General features: G+C 34.5%; 2 protein-coding genes across 2 annotated transcripts; one reads left to right on the top strand and one right to left on the bottom strand.

The window, feature by feature from the left end:
- Positions 1-322: 322 nt before the first annotated feature.
- Positions 323-1,435, top strand: LOC128208496 (fibrinogen-like protein A). Its single transcript, XM_052912059.1, has one exon. It carries the CDS (start codon positions 323-325, stop codon positions 938-940), a length of 618 nt encoding a protein of 205 aa, XP_052768019.1. The 3' UTR covers positions 941-1,435.
- A 518-nt stretch (positions 1,436-1,953) lies between these two features.
- Positions 1,954-18,592, bottom strand: LOC128208251 (nuclear RNA export factor 1-like). Its single transcript, XM_052911736.1, has 22 exons — positions 18,500-18,592; positions 17,496-17,576; positions 16,359-16,527; positions 15,645-15,730; positions 15,320-15,402; positions 14,906-14,989; positions 14,389-14,493; positions 13,532-13,603; positions 12,716-12,874; positions 11,713-11,820; positions 11,385-11,494; positions 9,621-9,657; positions 9,136-9,204; positions 8,429-8,592; positions 7,732-7,796; positions 6,993-7,105; positions 5,739-5,781; positions 5,356-5,428; positions 4,753-4,810; positions 4,341-4,498; positions 3,422-3,482; positions 1,954-2,897 (listed from the first exon to the last, which is right to left on the bottom strand). Exons 1-22 carry the CDS (start codon positions 18,549-18,551, stop codon positions 2,859-2,861), a joined length of 1,989 nt encoding a protein of 662 aa, XP_052767696.1. The 5' UTR covers positions 18,552-18,592; the 3' UTR covers positions 1,954-2,858.
- Between the last annotated feature and the right edge of the window lie 2,598 nt (positions 18,593-21,190).

Below are 21,190 nucleotides of genomic sequence, written 5' to 3'. Positions count from 1 at the left end.
GCACATTCATTCGGAGCTCCTCGGCCATTTTATCGAAAACAACCTCGGATGTATTTGGACGGTTTACATACTCAAAAAGTGGTACGTTTAAGTCCGCTGCAAGTAGATCGCGTAGTAATTTTATTTAGCAGTTAAACTTTGTGATTTAACTCTTGGGATTCTTTATTATGTTTGCAATAATACAATTCAATGGCAATCAATTTAAACTTAGATCAATATATACAACTCTAAAACACTACATTTAATTAATGATATAATTCAAAATTTTACGAACTACTTCAACTGATGTACCTGCATACATCCGAGGTTGTTTTTGAAAAAAATGGCCGAGGAGTTCCGAATGTTGCACATTCTGTCTGGAGACATGATGGGGGCAAGAAGCTTTATACAAGCAATCGGTCTGTTCTTTTGGGTGACAAGCTCCGGCGCTAATGTTAACTATAACGCTGTGCTTAACGTACACGACTCGTGCGGGTCAACTCATTCAACTGACGTAAAGCCAAAGGACTGTACAGAACTGCAACGAGCCGGGAAACAGTCGGGTATCTTCACAATATATCCCAACCGTCCAATGCAGACAGGGTTTAACGTGAGCTGCGATATGGACGTTGATGGTGGCGGGTGGACGGTGATCCAGCGCCGTGTCTCGGACACTGACTTCTACAAGACGTGGAACGAATATCAAACGGGATTTGGTGACCTAGCAAACAACTTCTGGCTGGGAAACCAAAACATTTCTATGATCACTTCACAAGGCCGGTACGAACTCAAAAATGACCTGATGGCTACCACTGGAGACACGCGCTACGCCAATTACGAAGTATTTTCGGTGGGTGATGCACAAAGTGAGTACACTTTGTTTGTCGACGGCTACTCTGGAAATGCAAATGATGGCATGGCTCACCATAACGGGGTGAAGTTTTCTACGAAGGATCGATAACAGTAGCGCTAACTGTGCTCAGAGACACAAAGGTGGCTAGTGGTACAACAGATGCCATGACGCTAATCTAAACGGGGCATTTGGGAATACCGAACAAGGTCAAGGCATAACCTGGGAACATTGGATTGGCAATGGCGTCTCTCTTGTGAGGGCTGATATGAAAATAAGGCGTAAAATTTAGTATTCACGCAGTTGAAACGCCCTACGGTTACGTTTTATCACAAAACATTACACGCAAAAGATAGAAGACTGATTTTCCGCAAAAATGCGCAGAACCAGTGAAGTATTGTTGTCGTTTTTTTTTTCGTTTATATCATACTATGATGTCTTAATCCTTCTCTGGAAACACAGTGAAGATTTCATTACCGGCATATTTCTGGAGACACAAAATGCTTTCAAGTAATTGGAATACATGTAATTGTATGTGTTTATATTGTTTACGTAGTTTTGTAACCGTTTTGTAAAGGAGTCTTTTTTACATTCGCATTCTGAAAAACTACCATTCTGAAAAACTACCGATATTATGTAAGGCTAGGTATTGTATCATAATGGGTTTCATTAATTTGCAATATAACCTTTGTACGTGCATAATTATCTGATAACTAATTTGTATATCACTGTTTTTGTTTGGATTGTTTAAAAGTTTCTAAAATGGACCATATAGAATAAATTATCACTGTGGTAGTATTAGATCTGTAACAGTTGAGCATGGCACTCATTGGAGCCCCAACCTTTTGTTATGCTCCAGTACGTCTTCCGTTGTAGTGCCAATGAGTGGGAAATGGACATACGTAATCAGAAATGTTGGAGCACACATGTGGTCTGCACTAGTCAACATAGTGGACCATATCGAAAAGTGATGTAACTTTTAAGTAAGACAATGGTAAACTTGATACTAATCATGTATCTCGTGTATCAGAATAAATCTTCTTAAGCTGTGGAAGAGGAAAGCTCCATTACCTCTCATAAAGGGCTGGAGAAAGTTCAATTTCAAAGGTACATAACTCTTTTTTTAATTCAAGTTTTATTGTTGACCTCATCAGTTTAAACAAAACATATCAATTAAAACACATGATTTCTCCTGGCTTACTTGACTAACTTGACAAATTGACAGAGATAAAAGTCATCATTACTACTATCATTATTTTGTCTATTTCGATCATGAGATATTTACAATATTTACAATTAAATTTACAATTAAAATTCTCATACATAACACATGTAAAAAAGTTAAATAAAACATGCATCATCTATGCCCCTCGACATTTAACAAACAAACATTGACATCGACATAAAACAGGAGACATATTTACATAAAACAGGAGACATATTTCAGTACATCTTAACATGACCAGAACTGATACAAGTACAATATTTGTCAGCAATTCATGAGATATTAGTTAACCAATTAAACACAGTAATATCACGACATCAAAGACATTATAATATAAAGCTTTTTTTCCACTGTTCTTTGACACTCTGTACCGTTTTCACTGGAAACCAGTTGATTATCAAATATAGCAAAATGATTTTCCTACTGCTCTTTGACACTATGTACTGTTCTCACTGGAAACCAGCTGATTATCAAATATAGCATAATGATTTTCCAACAGCTCTTTGATACAATATACTGATCTCACTGGAGACAATGCAGCTACTTCTGCTCTTTACAGATCCTCTTGGGAATTTCACGAAATTTCAGCACCTTTCACTAACCAAACACATGTAACAGTAATGCTGTCAGTTTTAAAAATGTGTGTGCACAGTGATGATTTGACATTTATTCAGCTATTTTTTCCATCTTGTATTCATAAACTTCAAAGATCTGTCCCCTCTGATGAATATGAACAGTCACTAAGAGAGCTATCCAGTATGCTGCATGTACGTTTGAAGTCAATCAAATAGATTCCATCCAGGATTACGTTTTGAATGCTTCTGGTGGTATAAGGCCCTTTTGCTGGAAAAAAAAAGAATTTTTTTTGTTTGTTTTTTTATAAATATCATCAATTATTGACATCTGAAAACTAGACTTTACTATTGATTTGATCCCTTTCATGTGGAAAATATATAGTTTAAATAAACAATGTAAGAGTGACAGGGAGGGAAAGCCAACGCTGGTCTGGGTTTTTTTCCTTCAGTAAAGGGGCATCACTCAACTTTTACTTAAGCAAGAGTCATTCACCTTTCATATATACATGTGTGTATTATAACTGGTAACATGTGCACTGAATGTAATGTGAAAATCTTGAACACCTTTTGAGATATAGAGATTCCAAGTCATTTCAAGTTAGAGTTATAGCCAAGCCAAGGCCTCATTTTTTGACAAGCTTGTAAAACCAACCAAGGGTGCATTTTCTTCTCTGTTACTAGGCTTGTTTGTTTTTCTATTCATATCTGAATTCGTTTTTAAAGATTTACTTATAACTGAAGATAAAGATTAACATAAAACGATGACTAGTCAATCGTATTATACTACTATACCTGGAGCTCTAGGAAGTTCTGACCAGCTTTCGCGTACTCCCAGTTGTTCTGTACCAAACATCTGAAAACACAGTAATATACAGTTGTAGCTCAATCATACAGTTGAAGTTTAATCCTAGACACACAAGTCGATGTTGCCTGGTTAGGGCAATGATTCGCGCATTTATTTCCCACCAAGGCATCCAAGGTTCAATTCCCCGCCTTTGTGAGTTTGGTTTCGGGTAACCAAGCAAGACAACTAGGTTTCCACCAATCCAAACACATCCCTCATCCCACCCATAGCATAAGACCACACTCTCATGCAAGAGTAATTCATCTAATGTTGTTTATTACTTGTTTCATAATGGTTGTAAGATAAAAAGTTTAAAGAAAATACAGCATCATAATACATGTACAAATGTACTATTACTGAAACGTCTCCTTAAAACATCTTATTATTGCCCTCAACTGTTAGTTTTAATTCAGAAATGATGTACCTTATCTTCCATATTCTTACATAGTACTTGTGTTCATAACTTAATCGTTAATATACATTTGTTTGTTGAATGTTTGTTTATCAAACAAAAAAATGAATGTCCACCAAAATCAACCACAACAAAGCTAAACATTTAAAAATAGAAATTCAAAATGTTCCCAAAAAACGAAAGTAGACAAGAGCAATGCAAGGGGATGTAAATGCTCATCTGTTTTTCTCAGTTAACCAAATGGAATAACTCAATATTCATTTTACCTAGAGTTATGGGACCTGCCACATTGTCATCACGTGTACCGAGTTTCATGCGAATATCTTAAAAATTATATATTTGTTTTAATTGGCACAACAACACTATAAAAACATAAATAAATTAAAATGAACACCTAAGCCATAACAATACCTTGACTTCTTTTTGAAATACAGATAAGCTAATCAAAAACCTACTTTGCCGACCACTCAGAGTTCATTCTGGAGTCATTCATGAAGCTGGCAACCATCTGTGTCTGTATCTCGGTGAGCCCTGCGGCTGCAAATGGTTCTGTGGGCGATGTCTGGGGTATGGGGCTAGAGGAGGGGGTGGGGGCCGGGTTCTTGAAGGCAGTCTGACAAAAAGTGTACATTGTTAAAGTAGGAATGACAGTGGATGTTTGAAAAATATTTTAAAACAGGGTCTATATTTTATTAAAAATATTAATTCAGTACACTAAAATGCAAACATTTTCAATTTTAGAAATGACCATTTCATCTTAAATCTAAAATGCTTATTTCTTTAAAGAAGCAAAAAGGAAACAATTTGCATTATGATTGATGAGTCTCTAAAGTATGGGGAAAAAATGATGACGACTAGGCATGATACCTGAATTTGGTCCGGAGATGCGTTGGTCACTGTCAAGACATCATTGACTATAACCATGCTGAAAGGTAGAGCAGTTTCATACAGATATTTTATCTAGATGCCATGAAAAGATTAATAATTCCCAAATAATTTACAAGAAAAAAATGTGAGATTGTCGAATCCAATACACCAATTTTGAATTTGAATTTTGAATGACAAGTAACCCAGAATAAATTAAGTATCATTTGATATGGTTTTGTTTGAAGAATAAGAAAATGTAAAAGTTTTACCGAAATAATACAAACGAAAAAGTTTTTAGAAGATGTACGATTTTATTTGAAATAACTTTATACATGATGTACTTTTGGTCATTTATTTTCCATATTAGTAATCAGCAAGCAAATCTATTTCAAATATTCTCAATTTTACATCTAAAAATAGCAATTAAGGTAACTATAAGTAAAAGAGCGACACAAAGGCATGACAACGTGTGTCCATTTCATTCTCATTTAACCAAGGAACTCAACTTAACTAAAATATTAGCCAGAAGAGTATTCTGACTTGCTACCCATATGTATTTATTAAACGTAATTGTGAACACGTAAGCCAGCTAAACTGACATACCCGCTTCCACTAGCAACTGTTACAAATGTTCTGCTGAAGGCTCTCATCGGCGGCTTGTCAGACTTCTTGTCCACTGGAAAAAAATATGCCATCCATATATTTCAACACAGACAACGCATTGAATCGATTTTGTTTGGGTTGCCCATTCGTTAGCCTACTGGCTTCTCACCTAGGCCATTGGGCCTTGACATTAGCCCAAACAGCCTTGACATTCACAGACTAGCTTCTCACCTTGATAATTGTTTAGTTAGATTCTCATTGTGATTTATTAGAAATCATAATTCAAGCTCATAGTTGAAATCAGTTGAATGGCACTGATAACATTTTATCGGATTTTATACCTATCTTTTACATGTAACATGTATGTGTAAGTTTTCACTTACCTTCTTTAAAAACTCCCTGTATGTTGAAACTGATCATCTGAGCCTGTAAAAATAAAGACATCAAATGCAATGAATTATAAATTTAATCTATAAAACACATGTTCATGCTCGTCTTGATTTACAAAGAACATATATTTTATGGCTTACACAACTTAAATCTCAATCTGTCCTTGATCATAAGGTTATGATAGATATGCTTAAAAAAGTATGTAGAAAAGTTTACATCAATAAAAAGAGCTACTAAACACAAAAGGCTGTGGGTTTGCGAATCACCACGGACACTGGCATTTAGTCTCTCACAATGGACCCCGTTTCATTAAATATTTGAGTTGCAAGTTGAAATTTTCTCCCACCTCAGATAAGTAGATCCAATAATTTAACCAGACTAGATATTCTTATCTTGCCCACGGGCGAAGATAAAATGCCCGTATGGAACTTCTTTTTTAACGGTCACCACATTATAATTACCTACCTTGTTGAAGACTGTCGTCAGTAGTATCAAGGAAGTCTTGTCTTATGGTAATATTTAGAACGCTAATTAATTATTTCTCGCTTCAAGTGTCCCCATAAAACAGTTTTCAAGCACCATTCAAGAAATAATGCTTCATTTTCCTTAGAACTATTTAAAAAGACCGATTTGACTATTAACATTAACTGGATCATTGCGCGCGTATCCATGACAACCACGTGCTATCGCATATCCATACGCAATTATTTTCACTAAGCACAAAAGAGTTCCAGCAAAAAATACATTTTTAATTAATTTTGTTTAACTGAGGTGGGAGAAAAAGCATCTACCATAGCCGCTCGTGTAAGATAGTTTCATCCTGACCCTCGCGCAGGAAGTTTTGCGAAAACTCGGTAAACCTCGTTTCCGCAAAACACCCTACGCTCGGGTCGGAATGAATCTTACACTCTCGGCCATGGAAGATACTTATAATCTTTCTATTATATTATCTTTACGCTGCAATATTTTTTTTTAATTGAACTTGAGCCAGTATTAGATTATTTTCAAACACAAAGTTGAGATTATCAACAAAATCTAGTAGTTGCCATCTTTAATGTTTTTTCAGATTTTTGAGGTTGTGACTAAGGCTCTTCAATGGAACGGTCCCCAGTTTTCTTCCGATATAATTCACTTCTGTGAGATTTGTATCAGGTTATAGTTGTGTTGAAAATCAAGCTAAAAAGATGTTTTAACAAATACATGATCAATCTTGCAATTCAGTTAATATTTTTTCAAAATATAGTTACCGTTGCGAAGTTGCAGTCTACGACGAAGGAGTTTGGATCATGTTGTGTCTTTGGTAACAGGCAGAGCTGAGCCACAATCTTGTTGCCGTTCTTTAATGTCTTGAATTTCCGTGCTGTTACGGAAAAGATAATGATATTAGGTAATTCAGATATTACAAGCAAAATATGTACATGTATGTCAATGATTTACAGTGGCTACAAAAGTTTGTTTGAGTTATGGGCCACCAGTAAGATATGTACAAAATTTCATAAGAATATCTTAAAGAAAGTTTTGGCCAAAGCTTTTGCATTACCGTGCTGAATGTGGCAATGATAAAAAGACTATGACATTAACTACACTTTTTTTCAAAAACAAATGTGATAAAAAGCTTCCACCTCCTTAACTGCGTTCCAAAACTATAAGTAAATTATCTCAATACCAGAGGCACAGTTTTAATTGGAAAAGAATCACCTTCTATAACCATTCTGGCCTAACCATTTAAACATACTACCAACCCTAGAGAGGAAAAATAAAGCGATTCTAGAAGATAAGATTCCTGTTTTTATTTCAACCTTTTCACATTAAATTAACTTTTTAATGTGGGTTAAATGTCAAAATAAAATAGCTAGCCCTTTATCAAGAAATGTAAACCAAGTTACCATCATTTAAATTTGAGAAAGAAACATTGTATTTCAATTTGGTATCAAAACAAAGACGAACAATTTCCTGTAATATACAATGATCAAGTATTTGGCTTACATGTATCTTTGTAGACTCTGAGCAAATTCCTTGTTTCATCAATATAGGTTGACAATGACGTCTGTCTGAAAAATAAATGATCAACACATACAAATCAGCTTTAACGCTTAGGCTGCTGATGGTGATTTTAAAGGCTTTGCAAACAGCTTGGAACCAGACCAGACGCCGAGTAACTCAGCGCCTGGTCAGGTTCCAAGCTGTTTGCCACTCAGTCAATATATCCCCAAAGTTTTAAGTAAATTGAAAGAAATTTAGAATAAACCAGACGACAGTTTTGAGCAGACGACAATTTACCCAGCATGCAAAGGGTTAAATGAGGTTTGACATTAAAAAAGTTTTCTGTATTACCCATAGTTGCTTTAAATTCATTTGCCCCCTCACAAGAAACACATATGTAAGTTTTTACTAATTTAAAAATACCTGTCATCGAATAAACTTTTCAACAAGTACAATATAATAATCAACAGAGTATTTCATTATCAAATCAATACACTGTATGATTAATTCAATTCAAAACAAACATTTTCCATAAGATAACCTAAAAACATCCTACTGCTTTTATTGGACTATAAAATCAGCAAATAAACATAATAAAATTTGGAAAACTAAATATACAGGCCACGACTCCTCAAAGTGACTTAATTCAATTAGCAAAATTTATTACATGAACTTGATTAAACACATAAATTCCACATACTTGTTTTGAACAGTTGGGTTATAAGATGTGGACAGTGAAAACATGGCTGTCTCATGGTACGCTCCCGCCAATCCTGTTCGATCATCAGAGTCGTAGACCAGGAAATAATCTTTTAGGAACTTCACTACACCATTTTTGACTGTGTCATTTGGAAAGTAACTGTCCTGTAAAAGAACAAAACAGAAAATCCATCAAAAACTCTCTGATGGAGATCATAGAACTACAATAAATAACCAATGATAGAAATTAGCACAAGCCCACAAGCCTTGCACAGGTAAAAAGCTTTTCAGGCTTGCTTGAAGTCTCGATTTTATAAAGCAGGGCTTGTAGACAAAATTTGATAGCATGCAAAATAGTTAAAGGGTTGTGGCTTGTTCGTCCAAAAGGCCAATTTCTAAGACTGGATCACCAATATAACCTGTCTCCAGTTACTGTTTTGACTTTAAAATTAAAACATCTGTTAGCATTAATGATCGGGAAGTCAGAGGGTCTTATCTTCACTATTGATATGCTGCTTAGTTATCAAATTTACATATTTGACTTAAAAACCATTACTGACAAGTCACATTAAAACACCAAAGTTATAGCTATATATATACTTGTACAACGAAAATTAACTCTGGTGTATGCATCTTAGACTTCGGCATTTTTGAGCTATACACACTTTTATATACTTAAAGACATATACTATCTTTTGTTTTACCCACCTTAGACTTGGGCAGGTCCGTTCTTGCTTCAATGTCAAACGTGATGGGTGGGGGAAGATCAGTTGTGTCCTGTAATTAGACCATTCCAAACCTGTCCTGTTTTTATTGTTAAAATCAGATGAAAATGTCTAGAACATCGACTTGTAGGATGTTTATATTTAAACTAGCTTGTTGTAATTTTTCGCATCATTAAATCTGTTTTTTTTAATGTTGTGTCTGATTTAACTTTAAACTTTCAATTTTGTGCAAAGAATATATATATAGGATTTCAAAAGAGTTGTCATTTAATACAAACATTTATGAAACACGATTAGGAAAAGTTTATAAGCTGCAAACCTTTAATAAAATAATTATTTTATGTCTTCAAAAGCATTACATTTCAAACATAATGCTATGAGCAAAATTGCTGTAAAGTGCTGCTTGAATGTAATAGCTCCTTAACAGATTCATTTCCATCTTGTAACCAATGTAACATCTAGTCTTACCAATTTTAAAACTTTAGGAAATAGTCGCCTAACACCACTGAAACATAAAATAAACAAGTCTGAAACTGCTCAGTAGCAGTTGTGGTTAAAGTCAACAAGCAAATGATAACAAATGATCAAGCAGTCTTTACAATCTTGATATTAAGATTTGAGCTAGATACGACAATAAGAATAAATAAAGATCTTGTTTTTAAGTATGTTAATAGATCTTGTGTTTAAGTATCTTAATTCAATTAAAGATCAATTATAATCTTGCCAATTCCTTTTCCATGGACCAGTTGTTTGTATTTGTGGATGATTATCAAAGATATGCTTATGAACCTTTTTGCATCTTCAATACTATCTGCCATCATTTTTCTTTATTAACAAAAATCCTTTCAAAATGACAGCTACTGTGTTTTTCGGAGTAAGACACAAGTTTTTTTTCATGGCATATTTCTTGTTATTCTGTTAGACAGCAGACTTTACATGGCACTTCACTATTTCATGTCGAAACAAAGTTATGATACTTTTAAATACTGGATTTTTCTCAATAACTATTATATTAATTACAAGCACACTACGATATTCATGAGTTTATCCAATGAATTAGATATATCATCTTGCTGTATTGTAAACACACCCAGTTGCTTTCATGTTTTTGGCATTGGATGGATCTAAATCTTTCCTGGGATGTACCAGTACTAAATGCCATGATAATTGGCTACCAATCTAGTGACCAATGTGTTTCAGAACCTTTTTTCAGACATTTCCTGGGTTTAGTATACACCAGTACTTTGTGCCCTTTTACGACTCAACAGCCAGAAGATAATGTTTAACACTGACAACATCTAAGAAGCAAACATTTCCTGGGCTGCCAACCAGTACTGAGTTGCCCTCAGTCTGTGTAACATTGGAGCATCTGACCACATCTACTACACCAAGCCATCAACCTATTTTCCCCAATCTGATGTTGGGTGCCATGTAACTGGCTTGGTGTTTTTTGCTCTCAATGTGCTAAGCTGCCCCTGTTTAGGCCGACGGCCTTTTTGGCTCGCCTTGACCCGTCATTGGTGACACACTTGCACTTATCTTCTTTGGGCAGCAACCCGGTCGCTAGTTGGAGCCATTTTGTATCAAAACATGCCTGCTACTGGTGTTTTACATACCTAGATGAAGAGAGTGCTTTAAATATAATTATTCATTATTTTCTATTTGTAGTTAGGTTATACATTATTTTCTTAATGTAATAAGGTAGTCTATAACAGTGACAATATCTGGTGTTATAATAAGGTTTTTCTACTGTTTTTCTTCTTCCTTTAAATGAACAGAAACTTTGATGGCAGATGTTACAATTGCTACTATAAAATATATTAAAACCAGTCTGTTCTGATCCAGGAAAAGGAAATTTGACTGATGATCAGACTCCTAGCTTTAGTTAAAGATTCATTATAAACAAATAACTAAAGAGTCATTTATGTTCTCAGGCTATCAGGCTAATACTATCTTTGACTTATAGTGCATGACTTTGCATGAGTTTAAACCTACACTGAATGAGAATACAAAACCAAAAACACAATCATTTATTTTATCTCTTGTTCTATTTTAAATTGTGGCAGATTATAGCAATTCTGAACATTACTAAGCTCAATTCAGTTGATTACTTAGCTCAATTCAGTTGATGACAAACGATCATGAATCAAACCCTTCCTGCCCCTTCCCCTTCTACCTTAAACCCCTCCACATAACCTGACCTTACCGGACTGGTTTCTCCTTGCCGATTACCTGACATACGCAGTGTGATCATTGAACTTATCACAGAGAGGATTGCCGTCCAGAGTCAACCAGTCTATCTTCCACTTCTGTACTTTACGTAACTCCTCCAACATGTTTATCTGCAAACATTGGGTGAAATTAACAACAAGTTAACAATGACAAATGATAGTTTAAAATTAATCATCATAAATGACGAGCGAGTGATGCATATCATCGTGTTTTCTCCAAATGAAGATAAATTTATAACAAACTCCATTACCAATATTCTCTTGCTTGTTGTATCTTACCAATCATGGTAACTCCCTATTCCCTAACATCAACCCTTTCTTTGACGTACCTTGTTGTTAGCCAGGTTAAGCACTTTCATGTCGGGCGTGCTAGGGACAAGACCGCCCAGGTGCTCCAGACTCTGGAGCTTGTTGTTGCTCACATCTAGCTGTACCAACTGGAACAGAACAAAAGTTTGTCACATCACAGAACAAAAAAGTTCATAGATTTTTTTCATGTTCCAACCTAACTGCTGGAAACATATACCACAGTGTTTAAATACATATCTTTATAGATATGCTCATTGTCCATCTAGGTGCATAGCACAACACATTCAAGCCTAAGGAATGGGCCCTCCTTGAAAAAAATATGCATATTGTGCCTGGTAAAATATGATCCAAGTTTCACATGAATATCGATAACGATTCTTTAGCTACAGCCAAGGTTAAATATTCTGCATGACTCTGCCACCACAAGTAACACCAGGACTGTGACAATACATAGATATTCTTCAAAGATAAAACAATCTTAAAGTAGCAAAGGTATTCAAATCAAAGATGACTGAAGGATGCACATGCTGGAATCCATTAGGAAAGAAGGGTGCTACCAAAAATGGACAGGGCGCAGTATCATAATATAATTCATTTAATAGCTAAAACCTTAAGACTATACTAGATTTTGCATAAACAGGGATGTGATTGACCTGGCAGGGCCGGAGGGCTGAAACTGTTTTGGCCATGGGTTTATGGGCGCTTTTTGGGTCAAAAGCGCACTGCTGTAGAAGAAAAAATGACTTTTTAGAAGCTCTTTTGAGGGCTCTCCTGACTTTAAATTTGTAGCAAACTGGAATATTAAATAAAACAACTGAAAGCAACCAAATAATTTTTTTAGGTATTTTTTATTTTATTTTTATTTATTTTTTTTTTGGGGGGGGGGGGGGGGGGGGTCTCTGGGGCCATCATAAGATCCGCGGAATTCCGCGAATCCGCAGACAAATCACATCCCTGATAAATATAATTCAACCTCTTTGACAAAAACAACACAAACAGAGAAGCTAGAAAAGAGCCGTTTACCTCGGGAATGTTTTCTTTGATGACTTTCACCACATTGGACATGACCTGTGGTCGGGCAAGGCACATGAACAGGTTGCTCTGTGCCAACTCTTGGTCCGTATGGAGACAACTCAGGTTTAACGCCTTTGTGGCCGGGTCGTAGCGGTTACTCATACACACCTGAAGACAGAATGAAGCCATTCACTCTTAAGTTAAAGATTAGTTTTCTTCATACCTACTGATCTAAAACTGTGATGACAGTTCAGATGTCTCAAATATCTTTTACCAGAAAAAATTTCTTATTTAACTAGAATGATTTTGTTCTTTGACTACTTAAGTTTGGCAAATTATCTACCATTTTTTACCAAATATTACCAGACTTGCCTGGCAGGTCAGACAGATCATGCGAACCTTGCAGATACTCGGTGATATGAATCAATTCTGTTTCTGTTTCTTGGGTAGAAACCAAAACTAGTGTCCTTTTCAGAGGCCAAGATAATGTAACACTGGTGTGTTATAAAATTCAATAAACCACAATGCATTGTGAACTTCAAACAAATATGACACAAGCTGACAGCAGGAATCTTGATTTAAACACATAATTTTTACATAAACCATGAGACAAAAATGTTTTACAATTGATGATATTATCCTCCATGTTTAGATTTAGGCATTTTCTAAATATTTTTGTATCTTCAAAAATTGTAAATATACTGGTACGAAATAAAGTGAATTGTAGGTCAATATCTTCAGTATAATCAGTAAACCTGTATTTATTTGAATACCAGAATATTGTTGCAGCTCAACACAACTTGTTTTTTTGCTATCACGACTTACCTTCAGTTTATCAATCTCTTCTTTTCCCATCGGAATGTTAGGTGGTTGACTGGGCTTGACTAAAATTGTCATCTGGAAGAAGGAAATTGTCAGCATTGAAATTTAAATCTAATTTCTTCATACCAATTGCTATAGTAAGACATACATTTTTCATAACGGTGAATATTCTTTGCAACATTCACAGCAACTTCTATTCTTTGAGTAAGAATAAACCTTTTTGGTACTGATGGCGTGAACATCAAATAAAATAGAATAAGCATAGATGGGCGCTTAATGTCGCCAATAATCAATTATGATCATCAATAATCAATATTCATCAAATTTATTATCAATCTTAAAATCCATAAAATTTAAATACAGGTGTAAAAGATCATTCTTCTTAAGCTACCTAAATATTAACAGCATACAGTACAAATTCCATGAAATTCGTAAAATCCTTAATGATAAACTTTCATATCTGCTCGTAATTGCTGAAACCCAACTGAATAAGAGTTTCAACAACAACCTCTTTCTGAACAATGGAAGAAATATTTTATCTTTTTATTTATATGAAGCAAACTTTACACACTATCAATTCTATGATCGTGTAGTAACAAAAACTAAAATGCTGCAGATTATGTGTTGCCTATCAGGGGTGCCCATCATTTTTCTAGTAAAGGTCACCATGACTTGAACCAGTCATCTACTGACCATGACCTATGTGCATACCAAGTTTGAAGACTAGTCGCCAAATTGATCCAAAATTATAGATTGGAGACCAAAGTGTGGTGAGAATGCAGAAAACAATGATGCCAGAAAAAAAATCCATTTGTGTCTGCCACACTTCATAGGCAAAACAAGAAAACCATATGGCATACCTTGTAGCCATTTGGCATAGTGACTCTCTTTGTAGTTGACTTTAATCCCTCTGCAGCCCGGCTGTCATTCACGTAGAACACTGCATTCTTATCCTCATAGTGAAACTACAAAGAAATTATCAATATATGCATCAGCGCAAATAAAACAAAACTTCTCAAGCAATCTGAATCAATCTCAGCACACCATTCCTTAAGTGTCCGTCATAAGGTGTGTTACATTCTACTTTTAAGTTTTCAAGCCTTAATTCAAAGCAATGAATATCAAGATAATTGCATTTAGGTTAATCGCATTAAGGTTATTTTGTTTTACAAAATCAAATTAATTTAAATTATTTAATAGCTAAATGAAATGTAACGCTTAAACCTGATACACTTCAGAATTTTTCCTTTTTTCTTCTGAAATTGTTTTTTTCTGGTATCATTTAAGACCTGCCTCAGGTTTGACATCATATAAATACAGTATACCTAGTTCTAGTGTAAGTTGTTTATTGTTAATGCCACAAAACAAGAAACTTACATATGTTGGAACAAACGGCACATCTATATGATCATTGATGCTCTTGAGAATAAAATCCTTCTCAGTTTTCTTTCCCCAAGGAATCTGTATAAAGACAAAATTTAAGTTATTATATTGACAAGTTAATATACTCGAAATATCAAACAAAAAGATTGAATGTTGGGAATAATTAATAAAGACAATATTTGTTTAATATTTGTTTTGAAAATAGTTCTAACATAAAGTCAAATTGAAAAAAGCCTGCTTACCCTATCTGTCTTTGGACAAGATGTAACCCTAGCCACACAATTTTATTTGCCTTTTTGAATTTTGTTTTTAAAATTACAAAATAAATATTATCCTTTTGAATGAGAGGCATAATACAAGACAATTGTCCCGCTAAAATAAATAAAATTCTTAGAAGTAGAAACATACTGTGACTTTGTACCAATCCGAATCACCCATCGTTTTCCTATCTAGTGGCAACCCCAGTCTCTTGAATATGCCCGCATCGCCACCTGTATCAAGTGGAGAGGAACATATTAAGTCTTTGTATAAAATGCTCAAATGTTATAAACTTGGAGTCAGTGGTTTTACTAGCAAAATATTTAAACTGCCTGAGCTTTTTGATGGAAAAATAACCATGATTAGTCCTTAAAAAATCATGAGAAAAAAATAATCGTGCCAGAATGTTTTAAACTATAGTTAAGGCAGTATCTCGACAGAATGAGAGAAACATACATGAATCAATTAATGTTACCTATTTGTGTAGGCCTATTTCTGTTGTCACTTCTGTATTTGCTATTGCCTCTGAAGTTGCCTCTAGATGATCTTCCATATGGATTGCTAAACAAATAACTTCTTGTTAGACACTTACAGCATGGACTAACTATTTTATTGTTTCAAAGGGAATCCTTTTTTTCAAATGAGCAAAACAGTGCTCTTGATCATGGAACATAAATTGCTTTTAAAAGAATTCAATAATATTTATTAACAACATATAATGAAGTACTCATATAAACTAATGTATGAAATATGAGTGAACATGTGCACTGACTTTAGAGAAGATTATTCAAACAAGAATATTGTCCCTACAATATCTAATATTAGTGTTGAGAATCATTTCCACTCAAGTAACCGATTATCCATAGTACATTCAGTTTCTGACAATATCGTAACTATGCTTATGTTATGCTTATGTTTGAAGTTATTTAGTGTTGTTGTTGCTTTCCGCCATATTATTAACCATAACAACTGTACAATCCCGAATGAATAACAAACTCAAAGGAGAAAATTGGCAAAAATTAACCAAACGCAAATAATGAGAGGAAAGAACAAAAACAACTTGCAGGTTGAATCGATGATCGATTATGACCAAATAAAATCGATTGTCGCCAATTTCAGGTCCAACAAATCAATTTTTGATTATAATCGATCATCGGATCATCACTATCTAATATACATAGTTACATACTATCTGGCAATGTCCTTGGTCTCACTGTTGCCCATTGTTTCATCTCCATCATCATCCAGCCGGCTTCGCGGCCCTGGTCCATCTCTGTCCCCTCCACGTCCACGACCCCCACTGTAACCTCCACGACCCCGGTTATAACTTGACCCTCCGTAACCATATCCACCACCTCCTGTATGAAAAAGGGATGAAACATACTGTACTGTACTCATATCATCTAACAGCATCATTTTCCATCTCTAAGTTACATCACGGACCTATAAAGCATGGATTGGCAACTGCCCCATATAGGTGAAACGATAAGAAATAATAATTTACCCACAATCCTTAGCGCGCGCTCGGCAAATATCGAAAAATTCCGCCGAATCTCCGATCGGTGATTAACGGCGATCTTCGGTTATTACCGCCAACTCTTCTAATAATGCCTTGTTCGTTATAGATTTAATTATAATTAATAACTGTGATTTTAATCAGATTCCATTGGACTATTATCAACTCAAATAAAAGTACCACGCATTTAAGTCAATTTTAATTAATGTTTTCCTACATGTATATATTCGGCCGATGTCGGACGTCTTGAAAATGACCACACGGTAAGATCTCGGAATGAAATCCCGCTGCACGCGTGAGTTTGAGATTATCGCATTAACACAGATGAGAGTTGCCAATCCATGGTTTATAGGTCCATGGTTACATGAATAAAAAAATTATCATTATTAAAAATATTACTCACTTTTATCATTAGATACATTTTAAAGAATGCATATTAGTTTTTAATGTAATCTTCATCAATACCTCAACATATTTATAAGCAAACTTTTTGCTATATATAAATAAAGGAACTATTAGTGTATAAATAATTACCGGGTATAATGGCTTAATCAAGCAACTGTCTATTGCTGTATTGGTTGATACTAAATGATAATTACATAGTCAAGATCATAGAAGAGCGTTTACCATTATTGATCTACAAATAAAAAACTCACATTAAACCAACAAAATCTAAATAATTGTATGTCAAAAGAATGTTTACTCATATCATTTTTGATAATGCAAGCATGTAATAAGCAGAAAAAAGTCCTTATTCTGTATGATCTGTCAATTTCTGTGACAATTCATTTTAACTTGCACTGCGCTTACGTCTTGGCCTCCTGTTAAAGTTTCCACCTCGCCCGCGATACCTCCCAGATCCACCTCCGCGGGTCCATCTGTCATCATGGTCTGAAATATCATACATTGGAACTATTCTAAAATAATAGACGTGCTATACAGGAGTCTTTCAATCCCTCACGTCTAAACAGGTTTGTGCAAAAACTGGGTGGGTTTTAAAAATATTGAAATTGTATTAAGTGAAGTATTTTATGTTTGAAATGGATAATAAAGGTTTATATTCATACTTTACCATGTAAGTACAAAGCTGTTTTGCACAAAACAAGCATTAAACGATCTACCTTTCCAATAAAACGAAACTTGACTGACACAGAAAACAATTATGCCAAGCGGAACAACTCTACCAAATCGTAATTACTCGGCCACCTCCGACAAGCTTCGTGATAGACCTCATTAATACAATAGTAACAACTTGGCCATGACCATAGTGCTCCGTTTATTGTAAAATTGTGAACTACAGCCTTGCGTTATGTTTTGAGATAATGAAATAAAGAAAACCCCATCAAACTCATAATTATTTGTTGGATATTTATTTTTTTGTGTAGGGAACTTATATAAAAAACATTATCTATTAATATTTCTTGTTTTTATGATATTTTATGGACGCAATATGCTTTAACCCGGAATCCCGATCGGAACAACTATCCACTTTTGGGGTGCACTTTTGGTACATTTGCCATATCAATAATAATAAAATATCAATAATAGTAAAAAACGTACAATTATTTGGACTAACATTGGAACTAAATAGGACAAATCATTCAAAACGGTTTAAAATTATAGTAAGTTACACATGCATTGCGACATGTCACGTACTTCAAAACGAAACAAAAAATATACAGTATCCATATATGTAATGAGACATAATTTATTATCGTACGGCTTATTAAGTCCCTTCAAAGTTATATGTACCAAGTAATAACGCCTACATGAACCACTAAGTCGGTGGTAAATATGTAAGAGAAAGAATTTACCGTTAAAAGATCGCGAACCATCTCGATCTGTTGTCACCCTGAACTCGGCCATGTTTCTGGATTTCCTTAAGCGTACTACGTCATCAATTTCTGTGTCGGGGTGAGTCTAGTAACATAATTACCGTACTTTATCGTACAGATAACGCCGTGGTGAAAAAAAGGTGCTTAGAAGCCTTTCTTTATCTATATAATTACTGGGACTAATAACGATATCACTCTATCTTAAGCCAGTAATTCAATAAGTGACTTGGTTGAAACTGTCGAAAATGACAGTATTTCCCTAGTAGACTGGTTCTCAAAAAATCAAATGAAAGCCAATCCTGAAAAGTTCCAGGCAGTAGCCCAGGTCAACAAATCAACAAAACGTTAAGTTTAATTCCATGATATCTGCATAGAGTGTGAAGACGAAGTTAAACTCCTAGGTGTAAATTTAGATAGTTTTTTTTTACTAAACTTCAAATCTCATGTCACTAGTTTATGTAGAAAAGCATCAAGGCAATTGAATGTCCTAAAAAGAATAAGTAAATATTTGAACAGACTTTGGCAGATTAACAATATACCATTCCTTTATTATGTCAAATTGTAATAACTGTCCACTAACATGGCACTTCACAGGTGAAAGAAATTCTAAGAAAGTTGAACAAATCCAAGAGAGAGCTCTAAGATGCATATATGAAGATTATGACAGTAGCTATAAATACGAGAAACTACAATGTACTACTCAAATCAGGTCTAGCGCTAGCCTCTTCAAAAATCAGGCGCATTCGATCAATTGCACTAAAACCCTTCAAAATACTAAATAAGATGATTCCGGAATTTTTACATGATCTTATTAAACATAAAAAATTCCAATTTCAATTTTAGATATACAAACACAGTTGAAATACCCCAACCAAGAACAGAAAGGTACAATTATGTATGGTAAAAAATCCCTAAAGTATTGAGCTGCAGCTCTGTGGAACTTTCCTACCGGACTCTTTTTAGGCAAATATCATCATTCGATCAGTTTAAATCGCATATAAAAAGATGGAATGGTGAAAAATGCTCATGTCCAGCATGTGACACGACATAAATTAGGGGATGTTTCCACAGGGGGTGCATACTCATGCTTAGGAACTGTTTGTGTTATGCATGAATTGTGTTTTTGTTGCTAGGCAGATTGTACTCACTTAATTGCTTCATCTTTATTATCCTGGTGGTGTTGTTGCTTGATTAACATGCTTTTCTGCTGCCTGTATTATCTCTTGTCATGAATACATGTATGTTAACTGCTTCGTAGGGCTATGCATGAACTGTAATTGAAGTTGCCAGATACTAGTAGTTTGCTTGTAAACACACCAACTTTATTAATATGCTTTATTCAGTTGCTTGTATTACTTTTGTCATGAATATGTTAGTGCTATGAAGTGCTATGCACGAATTGTTGTTGAAGTTGCCAGCTAGTTTGCTTGTATTTGCAATATCCTATTATTCATTCATTATATATATATAATGTGCTAATAATATAACTAAGTGCTTATATTATAACTATGTATTATGAAAATTGCTTAATATGTATAAGTTGGTCCTAAAGGCTCTTTAGAGCTTATGTTGTCCTGTTACACAATCCGACTTTGTGAATAAAATTTACTTGACTTGAACAATACTACTCCCAGATAATTGGAATAGCCACGCGTCCTGTCAAACTCTTTGCTCAAGTTTTTAAACAACGTTTAATCGATAGTTTTCTACAAAAGTGGCGTGCTGATATTGCAAACAGTGCGAAACTTAATATTCTATACAAATTTGCATCTGCACAGTACGTTTGGTATAGCTGAATATCTTAATTTACTATTTAACAAAACTAATAGAAAATACCTCACTCAATCACGTGTATCAGCTCACAGGTTACGTATTGAAACTGGCAGGTACAAAACAGACTGCCAAGAAATGAAAGATTATGTTTATTATGCCATACACAGGAAATTGAGGATTATTTTCATTTTGTTATAAAATGTAATTGTTTCGATGGCCTACGTACAGTTTTTATTAAAAAGTATTTTTATGTAAAACCCAGCATGTTTAAATTTACTCAACTAGTTAGTAGTAATAACAAAACAACTATTGTAAATTTGTGTAATTTTTTGGTACAGGCAAATAATAGAAGAAACCTATTTATCAATGATATTGTTTTTGAAGTCGTAACCGTACAATCACTGTCGTGACCACTAATCATCTGCATTTCCATACTGTATCTAAATAACCAGATAAACAGCTTCTTATATCTATTATTATCAATATTGTTATACGTGAACAATCTCCATATTTCTTGAGCTATCTTGTATTGTTACTGATATTGGCTACCTTGTAACGATGATCACACGCATAAATATTTTCTATAATTGTATATATTTGTTTGACGAGATGCTTTGTTGCATAAGTCGAAATAAACTTCTGTTCTGTTCTGTTCTGTTCCTGTTATTGACACTGCTTAACCATAACACTAAAGTCGTATGTCGTCACAACATGTTAAAACAATAATAATAAGGTTATCATAGTATAAATATTATGCATTTTAAGAAATAAATATTGTGCTTTATGCTATGTACAGCCTCAGAACAGGGACTCGCTCATATTTGGGCCCCAAATGGAAATAATTTTCCGAGTATCGCATCTGAAAACATTTAAATTATCTAAGTTTTAATACTCCTT

Source organism: Mya arenaria, chromosome 11 (genome assembly GCF_026914265.1).
Source record: "Mya arenaria isolate MELC-2E11 chromosome 11, ASM2691426v1".
Taxonomy (NCBI): domain Eukaryota; kingdom Metazoa; phylum Mollusca; class Bivalvia; order Myida; family Myidae; genus Mya; species Mya arenaria.
Note: the sequence above shows the minus strand (reverse complement) of the source record. Positions and strands in the feature narration are given on the sequence as shown.

Coding starts and splice junctions, on each gene's coding strand:
- LOC128208496 (XM_052912059.1), top strand. CDS start 323: ATGGCCGAGGAGTTCCGAATGTTGCACATTCTGTCTGGAGACATGATG.
- LOC128208251 (XM_052911736.1), bottom strand. CDS start 18,551: ATGGCCGAGTTCAGGGTGACAACAGATCGAGATGGTTCGCGATCTTTT. Junction 15,403..15,644: donor AAATAGGCCTACACAAATAG/GTAACATTAATT, acceptor CACTTGATACAG/GTGGCGATGCGGGCATATTC. Junction 14,494..14,905: donor TGCCGTTTGTTCCAACATAT/GTAAGTTTCTTG, acceptor ATTTCTTTGTAG/TTTCACTATGAGGATAAGAA.